General features: G+C 41.6%; 1 protein-coding gene across 4 annotated transcripts in view; it reads right to left on the bottom strand.

Moving 5' to 3' along the window:
* PHACTR2 (phosphatase and actin regulator 2) overlaps window positions 1–18,905 on the bottom strand; it is a 131,625-nt gene that overhangs the window by 86,720 nt on the left and 26,000 nt on the right. Inside the window, exon 1 of one of the 4 annotated variants that reach the window (XM_054629420.2) lies at window positions 17,203–17,624. The exons of the other annotated variants lie outside the window; for them this stretch is intronic. Coding sequence (XP_054485395.2) covers window positions 17,203–17,215 — 13 coding nt within the window. The 5' untranslated portion in view covers window positions 17,216–17,624. Of the gene's footprint in view, window positions 1–17,202; window positions 17,625–18,905 lie in introns of those variants that run through there. 4 annotated transcript variants of the gene reach the window in all.

Genomic DNA, 18,905 nt, shown 5'->3' on the forward strand with positions numbered 1-18,905 from the left:
TGCCGCCTCTGGTCAAGCAGCAAGGGCCAGACGAGCCCAGGCATGTCCCACCCGGTAATATTGGTATCTAATTCCAATGGTCTCACCTACATAGGTGATGGAGCAGGACAAGAGGCACTCCAAAGCATTCTCAAGCACAGATCTCACTCAAATTACTAAAATACAACACAAGATGTCTTTAGGGTTTTCCCATGAACTGCACAGTAATTATGAACCACAACCTTGACTCACACATGGTGATAAAACCCAGTGCCTGTAAATCTGTGAATGTAGCTGGCAGTCATAAAGTAAATTATGCAGAGCTTAGGTCAATGGTCCCTTCTGTGTTTATTCCTCTTACTTAATGGTCCATTGCTGGAGACAGACTAAGAACTTTCAGAATGTTTTACAATGTTTTTATGCGACCAAGAAGGGTGCCCTGTGCTTTCCATCCCCATTATCCTGACATGTTGAACATAAATCAGAGAGCAGTATGCAGATTAACATTTGAGGAAAGCAAAGAGCAGCTTTTAGGTTTTTAAATAATGTATACAGAGAAAAAACTTCTTCCTTTCTAGAGTAGTCCTTAAGAGAGATCACCTTTTGGTTAAGGGACAAAATAGGGCCACCTTCATTTTGTGCAATTGAATTTCACAAAAGCTCAGTGTCCCAGTCTGGGGATCCAGGCAGATGTCCATTCAATTCAAGACAAAGTGTGGTTAAAATAATATTACATTGTCAGGGGTCAGATCCTTGCAGCTCAAGCTAATAAAAGTGAATTTTTTTAAAGGTACAGAGACTTAACCCTTGTTCAGCACTCAGTACGAACTCCTGGCCTCACAAGGCAGGTTGTGTTTAAGTAAAATATTTCATTACGTGAATATATTTAAAATTATGCATATAGCCATGTATAGATATGTGAAATGAATGCAAGTCAGTTGCATGCACTCACAGGTAAAAAACTGCAAATTTTCCTGTGTGGCCAGCATCACTGAAAACCTTCTCAGTGCCTAGACATTTGTGTTAAACCATCCCATTAATCCTACAAAATTTTTAGAAGTCTGAATAGAAGTTCCAGCAGCAAGACTCCCTGCAGTTCAAATTTATGAACTGTAAGTATAGAAAGGAAGACATATTAAAGACGTCTATTTACCATTCTAATAGAAAAAAAAAGAAATCTGCATTTTAAGGTATTTCATTATTAAACTAGTAAATGAAACACTTTAATAAAACTAGTAGTGTTATTAAACTAGTATGGTGCTAGTAACCTATTCAAATCTGGCATTTCCTTATGATATGATAAATATTAGGTGTTTTATAAATAATTTGGCCCATCAAATTAACTAATATGAGACAACTGGATCCACAATTCATGCAAGGCATTTTTTGTTTATATAAGTTGTCGAGCAACATTGGTTAACTGATGGACCATAACATCTTAGTAAGAAAAATCCATACATTTTCTGAAGTTTTTTTAGGCTTGTGTGTTAATTTTTACACTGAACATAATTTGTCTGACTGCAAATTGTTCCAAACAACAAAACATTACGTTGCTCTCAGGTTATTGCTTACTAGAAGCTGACTCAGTTTAAAGGACAAAAGACAACCCAGAATATGGGGGAGGGTGACCTTCTCCATGGGCAGAACATTTCCGTGCACACGTCAGGACCCTGCTGCCAGCAGCCTGGTGCTGAGCTGCCAAACGCAGTCACCATTCTGCTCCTCTTTGCTGCTGTTTCACTCAGGTCCCTACGACGTATTTCACTGTCAATAAGTTTTATACCTAATATGCTACAAATTTGCTGGTTCAGTAAAGACCTCTAATGCTCAAGCACATGTGCAACGCAGCAGCCACATAGGAGCTCTGGGACTCCTTGTTTTTCCCTGGCAAGGCACTCAAGCAGCATTTGTAGCCTCAAATACCATGCAAGGCCCAGGCCCTGTATTTTTCACACACACAGGAAAACCCTTTCCCCCCATCATAATTGCAATCAAGCCTTTGTGAAAGCTTCACTACCTACACCAGGCTATGCATTTTCAGAGAAGAGATGTATCAATATAACTGACAAGTGATAAAATAGCAGAAAAGGAAACAAACATTGTGTGTCCTTGAATATAAAGTCCACTTCTTCCAGGAAGCTTCCAAGTTTCAAGAGTTACAGCAAAGTTCCATGTGCTCCATTTTATCCAATTCTCTTTCTTGTGCATTTTTATCGACCCTTAGAAAGCTGGCATGTTTTACCACATTAGAATCCAATGTAAGAAACCTGAACACATGCTCATGCTTCACTGCTCAGCAGTTATTAGAATAATCTGCAGGAAACACCACAATAGGGCATTGTTTGTGAATGTAAGCAAAAGGTTACAAGGAAAGGCTGCACCCAGAGCTGACTCCTTGACTCCCATCCCTTTTGCTGTAAAGAATGCACTTGCTGTGTGTGGTGGCTGTCTCCATCACAGTCAGTCTCTTCTGCATCCCAGGAGAGTAGAAGGTACAGCAAGAGCACATTTATCCTGAAAACACAGAGTAGCTGGACCAGAGTGCTCAGTGAGAGGTGACCAGCTATGGCATAAAGCAAACCTCAGGCTCCTCCTCACTGCAATATTTGAGTACCCCACAGTGTCCAGCAAACAGATCTGCAACAGGCATAATATAGACATAGCTTTGTGAGAAATTATTTCCTTTAACTGAAATTTGCTTTGATCTCTCAGCTCCACAGTCCTCAACCCCCTCCTTCATTGCTGCCCAGCCACACAGGCACCAGAATGACCTGTACACTGGAGCTTTCCTCCCTGGCAGCTAAACATCCCCCTGGGAGTACCACCCCAGCAATGCCCTGCTAGCACTCACACTGGTGGAGAAATAGTGCCCAGTCCCTTTTGAAGAGCCCCAGAGAGTCCTGAAGACTCTGCTTGTTGAGGAGCCTTTTCAAGTGACCTGGGGTGGTCCAAAGAAGGCATGTTTGGGGAAAAAGCTTCTCCTCTCTTCTAGGATCTCCATTCCTAAGAGATGAGCTTAGATATCACAGTGCTGGGTAGTGAGGCTGTCTGTCATCTGTGTTACAGGAACTCTATTTCCAGCCTAAATCCCACACAATGCCAGCATTTAGATGGAAAGACTCTTTCTGTCCACCCATGCAATAGCTTGGGCAGGACACAGGACAGTTTAGGGGGTGGTTCTTGACTCAATATTGTTTTCTGCTTGAAGGGATTAATTCCTGCTTCTCTGACTTTCCAGTGACAGAAATAACCTGATCTTTTTGCTGGTATGGTACCAGTATTTCAGGACTTTTATCCTACCAGCTGGGATTAGGGGGAAATACTGGTCATGTTTCTGCATGGAGAATAAAGTACTGTTAGCATAGTGGCATAGGGCTAGGCTCTTGTTTCTAGTTCTCCTTCCAAAAAAAAAAAAACCTCAAAAAAGCCAACAAAACAGCAAACAAAAAACCCAAACCAAACAAACCAAAACAAAAAGAAACCCAACAAAACAACAACGACAACAAAACTTCTGCATTTTAAGTAGGTGCAGAGAAGGGCAGATGAGGGTCCTGATCAGCAGGCTGCATTATCATATACATAGTCTATTTAAGGCAAAATGAGCTGCTTGTTATTTTAGGCACTGTGCAGTTTGCAGACACTGCCTGTGTGCTCCAACAACAGCGTTCACCCTCACCACAATCCACCCTGCTGCTTCCAGCTCTTTTGTCTCTGAAGGCCTCTTCTCCCTGTGGTGTAGGATTCTTAGTTGCCACACAAAGAATGACATCAAAAACTCAGGATTTAAATGATTTGATTAAAAAAAATATTTAAGAAAACAACCTCTCTCTGGAGTACCCAGGAGAAAGCCACAGCCCCTGCACAAAGCAATGGAATTGACTGGAAAGTGTTGCCTTGCAGTTTGAAGAGCAGCACCAGTGACCTAGAAGTCAGGTTTAGCCAGTGAAACCTTCCTGCAAATTGTAACACCCAGGCAGTGTTTAACCATGGTTTCTATGCAGCTGTGTGAGAGTTCCAGCTACATTGCCAGGCTGACAGCAACACTGAGAAGCAGGGAGGATGCATGATTTCAGAGCTGCTGAGATAATGCCAGAATCTGCCCCTCCATTGGTGTGAGTGGATATAAAGGACTGAATTGGTTCTGCCTTACCCCCACCTGCCCCTCTTGTGAGCAGTTACCCCTTGAAATGAACATGAGTGAATGCTTTGTACAGGATCTCTGGCTCAGGCTGGCTCTGGGGTGATGAGAAAGAATTAAACTTCTTGCATTTAGCTACCTGTGCACTGAAAAGCAGTACAATGGGCATCATTTCAGCAAGCTTTTCTGGTGCTGGGAAGGCAGGACAGCCCAGGCTCGTGTGTGCCAGCGATGCCGTTCTGTTGTGTCCGACAGGTGGCAATTAAGGCAGAAGCAGCAAGATCCAGGGGAAACAACTTTATTAAAACTGGAAGGAGAAATTCTGAGTGTTGATTAGGAAGCACCCTGCTGGAGGCTTTCTAACACCTGGGACCCCTCATTTCCAGCCTTCTTAGCAGTCTATCTGATGTAAGTTGTGCAGTATTGTTTTTTACTTGTGCTACTTACTAGTCACCTTCCTTTTTCTAATTTGAAATAGAATCAGCATCAGCAATGACCACTATTTTAATCTTATATAGATACACACAGACATGTTAAAGTAGACATTTATTGTTGTTGCCAACAATATACCTCTACAGAGAGATCTTTGTGGTATTTGTTCATAAATGGGAACTAAGAGATCCGAATTAGTATTGTCCAGTAAGAAGTCATGGAACAATGTGTAGGATTATTACAGTTAGAAAGCTGCAAAGGGATTTTAGGGCTAGGTGCAAAGGAGATTCAGAATTTAAAAAATTTCTTTCACAGTAGCTCAGATTGCATTGTTGCAAGACTTCCTGACCCTCCTCAGATTTTTGTGTTTCAAGGAAGACATGGGACACCAAAGATTACTTAGTATCCCAGAAGCAGTCACTCCAGTGCTCCAACTAGAGCAAGACAGCACCTTTCAGTGCTGCAAATACATGTGAGGAGTGTCTCAGCTCTCTGAGACAGGGCTCATCAGCTGCACATGTGCCTCCAGCATAATGTTGTTATGCAAGTATTTTTGCAAATCACTGCCTCTCAACGTTGAGCCTCCCAATATGTAACTATGATCTAATTAGTCTTGTCCCTGATTATATGGCCTTTCCTTTGTCCATACTGAATGCATTCTTTTCTTACCTAAACATAATTTTGTATTTTCTTGCTAGTCAGTGCCAGTAGCACCATACAGCTCTGATGCAAAGGACCAGCTCTTGCTGGATACCTCCTGAATCACACCTGATGAGGGAAAACAATTCCCAAAATGCACTTGTATTTTGAAACCTGGCATTTGGGTACAGAAGAACCCCTTTGATACATAGTGTATAGGTTTTGCATCATTTTAGGTTCTACAAATCAGAACTGAGGCAAGCATCTTCTCATGCAGCAAGATAGATGTATGAAATATTTCCCTCAAACTTGTTTTTCCTCCAACCCATGTTAATTGAAATTATTTGTATTCAATCTCTTAATTCTTTCTAGCTCAGTCTCTGTATCATCTGTTTCACATTTTTGCCTGGGACTGATGTCAAGCTCACTAGCTAATGCTTATGAGTCTACCTCATTTACTCTCCTTAAAAATTGTTGCAAGGCAAATTTATAAAAATTTCTTCAAGAGCATGCAGTTCTCTCACAAGGGAGACCAAGGGGATACATTGTCAACCTTACCTGGTTAACTTTAGAATGTTCCTGAGCCCAGGCAACTCATTGGTTTCCCAGACCACAAACAGAAGGCCAGAAAGCCGTGCCAGCTCCATTTCTGGGCTACAAAGTGAATGTCAGCTCTGTGCCTTTGTGTAGCCAGCTGTTGGCAGCTCTTTTGCATCACTCTCCCTACTCACCACTATTACAGACTGACACATATTGCAGCAGGCTGGGAGCTCCCTGCCTCCCTGCCATACTTGCACCCCTCCTACACACACAGGAAAGAGGCACCCAGCCCAGCATTCCATCTCTGAGAGCCTCCAAGCACTGCAAACTCTCTACAGGGTCCAGGCAGGGGCTTCACCCATGCAAGTCAGTCCTGCACATGCTGAGGAGTGCATTGGTGTGCTTGGGAATCATCTTTGTTCCTTTGTGTTTGCAATGTCTCTTGACCTGCATAGAGCACGTGATGCAGCCATCCATAAATATCATGAGAACACAGCTTGTTCTATAAATGAACACATAATGGAATTTGATTTAGTACCGTGAAATAGGAGGAAAATATTGGGAGCAAAGTGGAAATGTTCATATGCTTAAGAATGGTAAATGTCTTGGACTAGTCACCTTTGACAGAGCAAAAGCTGAAATAGGTTAGGGGCTGCTTCTCAGCCATGGGAAGTCCTTTCATACCTGTGTAAAGAATCTCCAGTTTCTCACATTTGGGTCGAGACAATGTGACCAGGGAGTTGGCAAGCAGGCAAATCATGGGGCATGTGAAAATTTTCTTTGCTTTTTCCCTTAGCTGAGAAGAAGCCAAGTTTGATACAGGTAAGTGTTGTCTTACAATTTTGTTTCTGTTCCTAGAAACCAAGCTAATATCTCCCCTACTCCCCGCTCCAAATATTATGAGACAGCCAGTGGGTGATCCCCGTTGGCAGCAATCTAAATCAGCAATGCATACACTGAACTGACTCAGAAGACTCAGAAAAACCCTGGATTTGAGCACAGCAACCTACTTTCATGGCATCAGTTGCAGAACTGGAGCTCTGGTGCACAGTGCAGAGCAAGATAAAGGGAAGTACAGAACATAAGCACTCCAAATTCCTCTGCAAAGCCACGGGAAAGCTTCATGGTTGCCAAGCTACTAATATCTTCAAAATACTTTTTTTTCCTTTTTTATTCTGCCTGTAATACACTATGACTGTGAAAATGGGGAGAAGGAAAAAAAGATTTTAAAAATTAAAATAAAATAAAAGAAAATAATAAAATAAAAACCTCAATCATTCACAGATTCACACAGAGCATGCAGACCAGCATGAGAATGTGAAAGTGATAGGGACCACAGTAGCTATGGGGACCAATCCAACACAGTAGCAGGCAATAGGTTCTTGCTGTGAGATCACCACTTTTGCATCCTGTGGGCTCTTGGGTGCTTTCCTGAGAAGCTGTAAGAGGCAAAGGTGTAAAAGACTGGTGTGGTGTGCCAGAAGCAGAGAAAAGGAAAGCCTGAGGTTACACAACTCCATCCACCCTGTGCTGAGAAGTTTATTTGTGGTGCTTTTTCAGGCAAGCACTTATCAGCTGTCGTGGTGGCAACCCCCTTCTCCATTAGCAGTCTGATCAAATGCATGAGGTTGCACTTATTGCCCTGGGGGAAAAGCTTAAAGGCAGAGCAGAGGAAAAGGAGGTCATGGCAAGAGGCAATAATGACACTAAAGTGTAGTTAAATGCTGATCTGGGAAGGATTTTGACTCCTGCCTTCACCTTGCTTACCCTGAGAGTGCTCCTTTGAAATGGATGCAAACCCTATCTGCACCTGAAAGATGTACACAAACTCTACACACTGTTAGAGCTGTCTGCTCTACCAGGGGGAAAAACTGAATTTGCCTTCAGAATTTAAAATTTTGATTAAAAAAACCCCAAAGAAGTCTAGCTTTGGTTGCAAGCAGTGATGAGAGAACTTAGAGCAATCTTGTCCCCAAATTTGCAAGCCATTCCACAAAGCAGCTAACAGCATTTCTGTCACAACAGGCAATGGGACTCTAGGGAGAAGCAGACTTCAAGGCTCCACTGATGCACACACAGCATTACTAGTGCAGTGGAGAAACACCACCCTCAGAAAAGTGTTTTTAAACCATAGCTGCACAAACTGCCCCCTTGGCTTAAGCAGCATATCACTGGCTTCTTCATCTGCAGTGCAGAGTAAAGCAGGAGGCAGGCCACCATCTGAGAGAGGAAGGGGACCCCACAATCATCCTTCTTATTCCTCCCTGGCAGAAGATAACATCCTGGGAAATAGCACTGGCTCTACTCTTTCTCCTCCAGCAGCTCAAAATAAGACTCTAATTGTGCTGAGCAGTACCTCTACTTTGCCAGTTTTGTATCTTCCTGCTCTTCTTTGCACTCAGGCTTCCTGAGACACAGTATAAGAGAATCTATGCAATACTTAGGGAACTTGAGGGTTTGCAAACATGACAGAAACTTGTGTGAGAATGAAGAGCTTTGTGTAGAGTTACTGCATCTCCTCTAGTGCTTGAGTTAAAGAATTGTCTTGGGGTGACAACACCCACAGCTAAAACAAGGAAAATTGATAGTTATTACATTATTTTGGGGACAATATAATAATATAATGCACTGCTCGTCACTCTCAGATGTTGCAAAGTAAATCGTTCATCTTCAGGGACCTCAAAATCTTGCTCAAGACTTTATCACATTTACTTTTGCCCTAGAACCTCCCACATGTAGGTTAAAAAAAAAGTATTTTTTCCCCACTACCTAGACTATCTAACCTCAAGAACTGCCAAGATACCCTCACATGTCACTGTGTAACCTTCCCCAGCATCTAAATTAGACAGGTAATTCATCAGGGTGAATAGCACCTCCAAAACCATGGGCAGGGGTAGGTTCTGAGGCCTGTCTGCATCAGTTAACAGCACAGTGGTGAAAGATCCTCCACTAGAACTAGAGCTAGAACAGCTGAGTCCTGAGTGGGCTGCTGTGCAGGTATAAGACCCTGCATCCCACCTCAGCCCAGCTGGATCACCAGTTGGGGTCCAGCCCCCAGTGCTGATATGGCTGTGCTCTTTAGGGGCTCAGTTTAATGTCTGCTGGCACCACACCACACCAACATGCTCAGAGCTGCCTCAAGGACTTCCTGTCACCCAGAGCAGACATGGTCTTTGCAGGGTACCAAAGGAGAGAACAAACAAACAAAACACCCCATTGCTGAGTTTTGCAGAAACACTGAGAAAAGCAAACTCTACCATGGCTTCCCATTTCCCTTTTAACCCCAAAGCCATGTTGTTCCTAAATTCTGTGGTGCTTTATGCCTCTTGAAGCCACTCATGCCAAAGTAAACAGCTACTTCAACCTCTCGTGGGCGCCTTAAGCGGTTTTGTAGGAAATGCATGTTTGTGCTTTACAGAAGGCACATAATACATTACAATCACTGTGCTAAGTGACACAAACTGGGGGATTTGAAAGTTACGTTTGGCAACCTGCCCTTACTGTGCTCTAATTATTCCTTAATATCCCAATTTAAGGGCAGCATATTGGCCCCATTTATAAATTGTCTGGCTTTTATGAGTTTGTGTCACAGAATTAATGTTGAACAGTTTTCAGATTCTTTATTGAAAACTGCTGATTGTGTATTGCCTGACAAAGCAAAATGTCTCCATTAGAATAATGATTTATTGTAAATATGGCGGTATTAGGGCTGACTATTCTGGGTATTAAAAATGCATGGAAAAAAAACATTGTAAAAAGTGTTATGTGAGCTGTCATAATTTGTCAGTTTAATATCTTTGTCATTTGCATTTCTTTTTAAAACGCCAAGAGCAATTAAATCTTATCTCACCGGTAGAAGTTGCCAAATTTCACTTGAAATTAAACCAGAATAATGTGTCATGTTAGTTATTTTAATAATATTAAACAATAAAAACAGAAACAGAAAAGAGAAGAAAAAGGAGACATACAACAACTGCAGCTACAAAAAAAGCAGCTAAAATATATAGCCTGTTTTTGTGATAAAATCACAGTCATGAACTCCATAGGCTTCTTCCATCAACAAACCATTTTCCCTGACAGTAGGGCTATAACAAAGTCGTGCTGAACTATGATTTAAATGTCAATAAACAGCTCCCAGCAGCACAAATTTTATGCCTGAGATCGCCATATTTTCAGTTCATCTCTCCACATGGTTACCAGGCAAGCCTCCATAATGAAATACCCCTTGTTTTTTGGACTGACCCAAGTCCCAGTGAGAAAGACAGAAGGGATTTGTGAGTCAGCAGGAGCTGGAGCTAGGATGAATCGATCACAACTTTGTCTCCTGTGGAAATACCAGCTGCTGTCATATTTCTGTTGGAACTACATTGTGCATGCCTTCTAGCAATGGTCAAGCCATGGGTGAAAAAATTGTTTCTGGGATTGTCTCCCACTGTGCCTGCCTCTCTACAGAGACATACGGTTGACTTTATCATGAAATATTCTGTTGCTTTTTAGAAGTACATTTAAAGGGAATTTCCCATACAATAAGTTGCAAAATAAGCAATCTCTGGTAGTTACATTACAGGAAAAGTGCTGCGGAGCAAATTAAGCAAATATTTGGCCCTGGCCAATTCATTTTCTCCTAGACTTTTGCTTTCTTTAAAAATTGGATGGTAAGAGGGACCCAATTCTTCACTCAAGTCCACTATTTGACTCATATATTTCCAGCAACTCAATACCTCATTGCTGACAAGCCTGGGCTAAGTTTATCTCCTCTGGGAGGAAAGCAGACAAGTCACCCCTTCTTGTCTCCTTTGCAGGAAGTTCTTGTGCTGGTACCACTGCCCCCAGGGTGCTTGCAGAGGATGCTTCTGTACAGGTATCAATACAAACCCCAGCAGCCTCAGTCTCCCAGTATCTGCAGTCAAGGTGATAGATCTGTTCAAATGGATGTGGCTATGTAGGGGGATAGAATATAAGAAAATAAAAATAGCATAGAAAGTAATCTTACCTCTAAGGAGTTGCAGCTAGGACAATTATCAAAGATTAGGAACAGGCCTGACTTTTAACAGGCCACAGCTGTAACCAATGAGAAGAAGAGTGCTATAAAAGAGTGGGGTGGCTGGTTATGAAGAAGAGTCAGTGTTCTGAGAAGTGGCCCAGAAGAAAACACCAAGAAGGTATGAAACTTTTGTGATAAGGAGACAACAGTATGGAACCCCTGCAATAAGATGACAACAGCTGTTTCCTTCTTCCTGCATCTCCAGCAGCGAATAGGCCATCCCTTCTGGTGTGGAGCTGTGCCCAGAGTCAGGCACACACAGCTCTGTGGGTGCAGGATAACAATTCCAGTTGCCCAGTCTTCTCCAGCACCCACTGTGCCTCTCCATGGGCACCAGTTGGGGACACTCACTTTGGCCTGGGGACCTTCACGCTCACCCTGGCCCCACTTGCCAACAAGAATGATTAGACACAAACTCAGCAGTTTTATTCAGGATTTGCTCCTGTCTGCTGGGAGAAGGTAGGTTGCTGGGTATTCTTATAGTCCTAAGCTACTTACATTTTCCAATTATACCTCAGGAAGAAGTCTCGTAAAGGTTTTATGTGAAAATATAAAAAAGGCTTAAATAGTGAGACAAAGGGAGGGAAAAAATAGAGCAAGTGAGGATTTTTTTGGTAAAATTCCACCCAGTCTACTTTTTGAGCCCATAGAAATACCCCTGCAAGTCACCCCACAATGAAGTATCACATTTCATGAAAGACTCCCTGTTAGAGACAATGAATGATGGTGAAACAGCAGCAGATAAGATCCTTATTATCAGCCACCAGCTCTTTGATCATGCAATCTTGCTTTCCCCCTTGTCACTCTCTTCCAGCCCTGTCAGTTTTGGGGTTCAAAGCCCCTGGAACACAGACTGGTTTTCTTGGAAAAATTTGTGCCAGTGCCTCTTAACACAACCTTTCCTTGTCTGGACTGATTTCTTGTCAAAATAATTGGCTCCTGCAATTTTGGTTTCATCCTTGCTGGAAGCATACAGAGAAGTGCTGCCTCTCAAACTTGGATTACTACTTCTGTGCACAGCACTTGCTTCTTCACCATAGGTGGCAGTGATGATCCAGAGTGCAGAACAGAGGTCTGAAAGGCAGCAGGCCAAAAATGCCATACAACCAGCAGATGTAAACATAAGGCATGAACTCAGAACCAGATGGTTTGATGCTTGCTGGCTTTTACCAGAAAAAAAGAATAATAAATTATTTGTAAGTAAAATCAGAGTTATACCACATCTCCAAACCCGCTAGAGTTCATGCTGCTTCTCCATAAGAAGCACTGCAGCAACTGGAATCATTGCTTAAAATATCATGAGTGTGTGTCAGCACAGTGGAACCACAGCATTTCTAGCTAAAGCAAACCCTTTGAAGGAGGGTGGGTGGACTATCTCCACATTAGAAAGTGCTCCATCATTTTAGTGCTGCATGATGTTTGGCTACCTCTAGTGCAAGTTCCTATGTAGTCATTCTATGCGCTATGTGTATAGAGACTTGACATTAACACAGGGAGCAGCAGCATCACAAGGAAGTTTAATCCTCACAGAAATGTTTTCCAAGGTCATGGATTTATAAGCACACTGTGCTAACTCCTGGGTAAAGGGGTAATAAGCCATGAATAGTATTCTAAAATTACAACAAGAAGAAATCCAACTTTCTAGCAGACAGTGACCTGTGATACACTAGAGTGTTCACTTCAGCCAGGGGCATGGGTGAAAATAGGAGGCAAATTAGAATACATAATGTAGTATAAAGGAGTTGCTTATTGCTTTTTATTTTATTGCTCATGAGCAGACAATTTTGTGATCTATAGAACATGCCAAATGGACCAATAAAAGAAACATGTCGTGGATAGCTCCATTTACATAAGAGCAGGACAGAGAAAGGAGGTGCTGTTGTCCCCTCTAAAAACACCTTCACACTTGGGGAGAACATGGACAGGTACCATCAAAGATCAAAACAGAAGCTGCCAAAGGATGTAACTGGTTTTGCCACTGGAGCTGGGAATTGTCTCAAGGGCTCACAAACCTGTGGTGACACTGCTGCCGTCTCCATTACAAGTGGTTTTGTTTAATGGGTTTCCTAATTCATAGGGACAATTCAGACAGCTTAAGCCTTAGATGGCCAAAGGATTTCATAGCCCTTTATGGGCAACAAATGAACCTTACAACTCACTGAGATTGTTATCTAGCCTAGTTCTGCATACAGATCAGCTCAGCTACATCAGAGGTTTTTGAACACTATGAATTGATGAGAAATCAGGATCATAAGCTGAAATCCTCCTCCCAGTTTTGTTCTTCTGACTGTTTTTCTTTCTCCTCTGTATTTTAGAAATATGTACCCTGTTTGCCTCAAAATAACAGGTAAGATGTAACAAAGAGTCTGTAAGGTCAAATCCTCAACCAGCATTCAAACCCAGCAGTCTTACTGAGTGCTAAATATGTCCTATTTACTTACAGAAAGACAAAAAATGACCACTTACTTAAAAAGCAAGGGGATTTCCATCCACAAATGGTTTCCTGTGTCTCTTACCCTTCCTGTGAATACATGATGTCATGCAGAAGGCTAAACTGATCACTTGCTATCCTCCCCGCCCCACAGCATTTCAGGCTTCAAGTTAAAGTCTCACCTCAGTGGAAAGCTCCAAGTTTCACTATAGCTCAAATATAAAGTTTGATGTTGCTACTGGATATTCCTCAGAGATGGACCATACAACAGAGAAGACCTCCAGTCCCCTTAAAACACAGTTTTTACTTGAAGGCATAGCCTGCAGCCACAGCTGCAGAACCTACATAATTCAGGGTAACAATTAACCACAGCTAGCTCATTACTTCTAAAATAATATTTCAAGTGCAAAGAAGTCATATAAATCCCCAAGAAACATGAAACAAGGCCTCCTGGTTTTGTTCACTACTGGTATGCTATGCATGACACAGGATCTCACTACGGTGCCATTCACCCCCATGAGATTCCTCCCCCAGCCCTTTGGCACCTCACATTGGCATTCTTCTTGGTAAGAATGAGTGTGCAAGACTTGTCTGTTTTAAGGTGAGATGCCTGTCCGAGCAGGACAGAGCTGACTAGGAGCTCTGGGGGAAGGGATGCTGCTGATCTCACTCCTTAAAGGAAATCCCCCCCTCGCCAAATGCATCACTTGGGAGCACTTCTGTTTCCACAGCTTCTTTCTTCCTGATACTCCAAGTTTCTTGCTGGTTTTATACTTGCTTCCCCACCCCCCGCCTCCCGCTCCCCCCCTAAAGTTATTTCCAAACCTTCCTATTTTTTAAAAATTAGTTTAGTTACATCATTTCTGTCTCCAGGCTTGATGTGTTTGGCCCAAAGTCGATGTGTGCAGCAAAGCTGGAGCCCAGGATCTGCCAATGGAGGCTGCTGGCTGCCCTCCCCTGCCCAGAGCAGCAGGCAGCCTTGCAGCTGAATACCTGCAGACAGCCTGTCACAAACAGCTGATGCCAAAATAGGCAAGAAATACAACTAGAACTGTCCTGTTGTGCCCTACACAGATGGATGAATATTTTATTGTTATTCCAGGAAAGGCTTTTAAAAGAACACACGAGACAACAATTATGTGGAGTTGTCTCGGTACAAGAATAAAAATAAGAGCAATCTAACACTTAAAGGAAAGGACTTTTAAAATGAAAACATTGTTTCTAAACCCCACAAAATGGCATCAACCATAACAGCTAAAAATGTACGCAGGTGACTTATTAGCAACACTGATCTTTTTAAATGACAGTTTTGGCCAGAAAGTAATTTTAATGATGGCAGAGGAGAAGAGTGATGAATTACAGAGATATTTCTGTTGTGCAGAGCAGAAGATGGAGTTTTGCCCAACAATTATCCATGGTCTGACTTTGAAAGTCTCTTCAGCAGCTTGATGAGTTTAATAACAGAGGCCTGATTCACTGACACTGATACTAAATTTCTAACACTCAGTAGCTAAAACACGCAGCTTTGCTAATATTCTGCAGTTCTGTATTGCCAGAAATAGCATCTCTCCAGGAAGAATTTGGGCAGGTATCCAGTTTATATACATCAGTGTGTTTACATTTTAGTTGGCAGACTGCTGAAGAACAAATTAATCAGGCAGTTGGGCTTAGGCATGCAAATAATCCTGCTGCTCTCTGATCTCATAAGTGCCCAGATGACACCACAAGGGTTTTCAAAGGTGCTCTCCGATCCCTCCAGATGTCTGAGGGACAGGACAGATATACAGAGGTGTTCAGCTGCACAGTCCCCACACTGGCATCCCAGTTAGGGATCATGAGCCCTAAACATTCCTGAGACCTGGCTGTGTTTACCCAGCATCCTGTGGGATCTTTGGAAATTATGTATTCCCAATACCACTCAAAATATGTAAGTAGCAGGACTCTTAGAAGAGCTGCCTGGAGAAGGGAGGGTGTCCATACCCCACGTGGGGCTGAAGCCCTCTGGGGGTTTGGAGCAAGCTGACCACAGTCAGCAGGAATATCACTGGTAACCATGGAAGAAACTGGATCACAGCCTTAAACTCTGCCATGATGTCTTCAATATGGCTTAGTTTCATCTGTTGCTGGGTTGGTTCGTGGCTTTTTTTTTTTAACAACTGGATTTTAGTTATTGTCTGAAAGGATTATTTTAACCAATTTTAATGGTATATAGGTTGTTTTCTACAAAAGGAAAGCATCACTCACTGTTTCCACATGAGAAAAATAATATCTGGAGTTATTCAGCAAACTAATGTTGTAAGAAGTGTTGAGAATAGCTGGTAAGTTGTGCAGGCATCAAGTCTTACTTTTTTTAACTTTTTTCAGATAGCAACCAAACTGGATTCTTCCTTAGGATAAAAACCAAAAACCAACAGAAAAACTAAACAAAAAACCCCAACCAACCAAAAAAAAAAAAAAGGAAAATCTGTTTCTATGGTTTTCAGACACTAGCTTCCCTCTTCATCCCCCCAAAACTGGCCTTTAAATAAATATGACTCATTCCAGAACAGATTCTTATAGCTGGATTAAAGTGGTATCTCCATCAAGTCTTCAATAGTGTTAGTTGTTGATGGTGAGGAGTGTAAAAACCTGGAGGAATTAGCAGCTCTGCCTGCCAGGGTATCTCTTGCCCACAGACATTCTGTGTCAGAGAGCAGGAATCCTTCTCCTCCAGCAGAAAATTCTGCCTCGTCATGCAATATCAAACACAAGTCATTATCATTTATTATGTTAAGGCTCCCTAAAAGCTAGCCAAAGCACCAAGTGCAAAGAGTATTGCTAATCTTATTTATTTCCGGAAATGAACATTTTACTAGGACCATGCCAGGTTTTTTATATGCTGGCAATGTAATTTTCCATGATGTTACATTTTAAATTCTAGATTTTTTTTTTTGGTCCTGGAATTTATAGAAATTAAGGCAGCAAGACCCTTTTATCTGTTTGTCACAGAAGTTTATGATACATGTGAGCTGAGAATGACCTGGACAGCTTGGCAGACATAAGCAAGAGTTTTGCTTCTACTATTTAAAAAAAAAAATCAAACCAAACCACCCACAACCTCTCAAAAATCACCAAAACCTACTGTAGAATAATCTTTGACACTGTAGAGATGATTGTCACTTTTAAGGTCAACATTAGACAAATCTGATGAGCTGAGCAGGTTTCAAAGGACACTGAATCTACTGCAGATTGTGTCTCTTAATACGTATTGTACTAGTACTAATAAATCTGTGAGATCTTGGCATATTCAAGTTTCACAGCAGTAAAAGCAGCATGCAAAATACCTGTCCCAAAAAACTCTCTTTTTTCTCTGCCTCATGACACAAGGTAATGCAAAAGGGGAATGCAAATAATGCATTTCATCACCGATGTAATGATGTGTGCTCCTCCTTAGAAACCGTGAAGAGCATTATTTGGGATGAAAATGCATGATCTAAAGTTGGAACATCAAAGAAAATAAAAAGTGCAAATATATTCCGTATTTTATGTACCACATATGAAAGAGAGTAAGGCATTATTCAGAGAAAACAGAGCCAGCTTAAAATAAGACAGATGGGAGCTAAATATTATCTACTTTTTGTTAGCTTTATTAGTTACCTATCCACACCTAGATCAAACTGTGAGAGATATTTCTTTCTGAAGTAAACGCATTTTCCCTTCCTGCCACATTTCCTGCATATAGCTTCCAAAATAACACTGAATACCTTAAAAAGGCAGATCCTACATTACAGTTTAGGTTCACATTTCCAGGAAACGGAGCAGAAAAAAATCAGACTGTTAAGGGGTTAACAACTTAAGTGTGTCACATTTTAGACATAAAGATTTGCTTTAATAAAGGACATTTAAAAGGAAGAAGCCACAGAGGCTAAAGAAACACATCTCCTGCAGCGAGTGAGAGAGGATACAAACGAACCCCGGAGCTGCACTATGAGGAATGAGGATCTGTTTTATTCCACTTACCGGTATTGTCCATTATTCCCTTTATTCCCTCTCGGCATTCAAAAAGCACAGTTCCCCAGAAAAGCAGCCGGCACGGTCTCAGGCTCGCTAATGAAGCTGGCTGCCCTTCTCCTGGTTATTAGACCTTGCTGGCAGTCAGAGCATACTTCATGTACTGACTGCAGTAGACATCACCAGGAAATTTATATCTCCAAGGATGACAAACAGCCATTAGCTCCATTATAGGCTGATTAAGATTGTGTGAGCCTATCAAGTAGATACGTAAATCCCCCAGGGTTTTACATCCATGGGGGGAAAACAAAAGAACTCCTAGCCTGTAATACTGAATATTTGTTTCTGAAAAGTAAAAGTAATGCTGACGAGGAGAGGTTTAATGGGTAGGAAGGCAAAACCTTAAATACAGAAGGGATTTATTACCGAGCAAAGGGCTGTTATTTATCAGTGACGCAACAGCAAAAGTTTTAGGGAGGAAAAAAAAGGGGGAGGAATCTGTGGCTGACAAAGTGTTAGGTTAGGCTACAATTTGAGCCATTAGCTTTCTTTGTGCTTTAAATCCTGCAAGTTCTGCACCTGATGTTCTCTACATCAGGTGTTCTCCTTTTTCTGAGAAACACAGTAGACGTGCTTATCTGTGAATGCATATCAATATATTAATTGCCTGGAAACATACATTATTATAGTGATCAAAGCTGAATGTAAGGAAAGGGTGAAAAGTAACTACAGGGCTTTACTTCTTTTAAAGTCAAAGTAAAAAACACTGGATGCTGGAGGGATTGGACTCAGCAAAATCTGAGTAACATGCTGAAATGAAGAGGTATTAATTCGAAATTTTCCATATCACCTGAGACTCTGAAGAACAGGCTTTTCCCCCACAGAAGTAAACAAACAAGCAAACAAAGTATAGACTCATAAAAATTTCCTTGTACCAGGATATTAGGAACTGGTTTCATGCCCTGTTTTGGAACTGATTGCTGTGTAACCCTAAACTAGGCATTTTGTGCTACACTGTTTGCTCAGTGGTGACAGGGGCACCATCACACACATGGCCTTTAGTGAAAGAGAATGTCACAAAGTACTGACACTTCATAAATGCTGCACAGTATTCTCTCAATATTTGTACCTTCCATTAGATAATTCACTCCAATCCTCTTTATTGCAATGGAGAAGGAAAACAGTTTTTTTATGTCTCCATTATATTGACCCTCTGCCTCACAGCATCACATGAGCAACAGAATATATTTTCAATTCATTGTCCCTTAAATGTCCTTTTGATGTAATCTGTCTTTTAAAAATTTTAAATAAAAAGAGTGTTGCAGCCCCGATCTATTTACACTGATTAAGAAGTAGAAAGAATCAATGGCTGAGAGCTAAAGTCATCAGCAAGAATGGAGAATATCTAGGGCACACTGGATATATTTTGTATTTCCAGAAAGGAAGCTCTTGGAGGGCTAAGGAGAGACTAAAGATTAGAGATCTGTCACACTTCATATTAAGCTTCTATTTATAAGTGGCTTATGAAGAGCTTATAAAAAATAGAAGTTAGCATAAGCATGTTGCATTAGTACATGCCACAGATAGCTACAACCACACTAATACAAAGGGTTAAAGATGACCAGTAAGGAGCTTATTCATTTGCTAGATCCTGTATCAGTTAATGGCAATTGATTAATGTGCCAATTTGGGTAATTGGTTAATGTGCATTT

Source organism: Agelaius phoeniceus, chromosome 3, assembly GCF_051311805.1.
Source record: "Agelaius phoeniceus isolate bAgePho1 chromosome 3, bAgePho1.hap1, whole genome shotgun sequence".
Taxonomy (NCBI): domain Eukaryota; kingdom Metazoa; phylum Chordata; class Aves; order Passeriformes; family Icteridae; genus Agelaius; species Agelaius phoeniceus.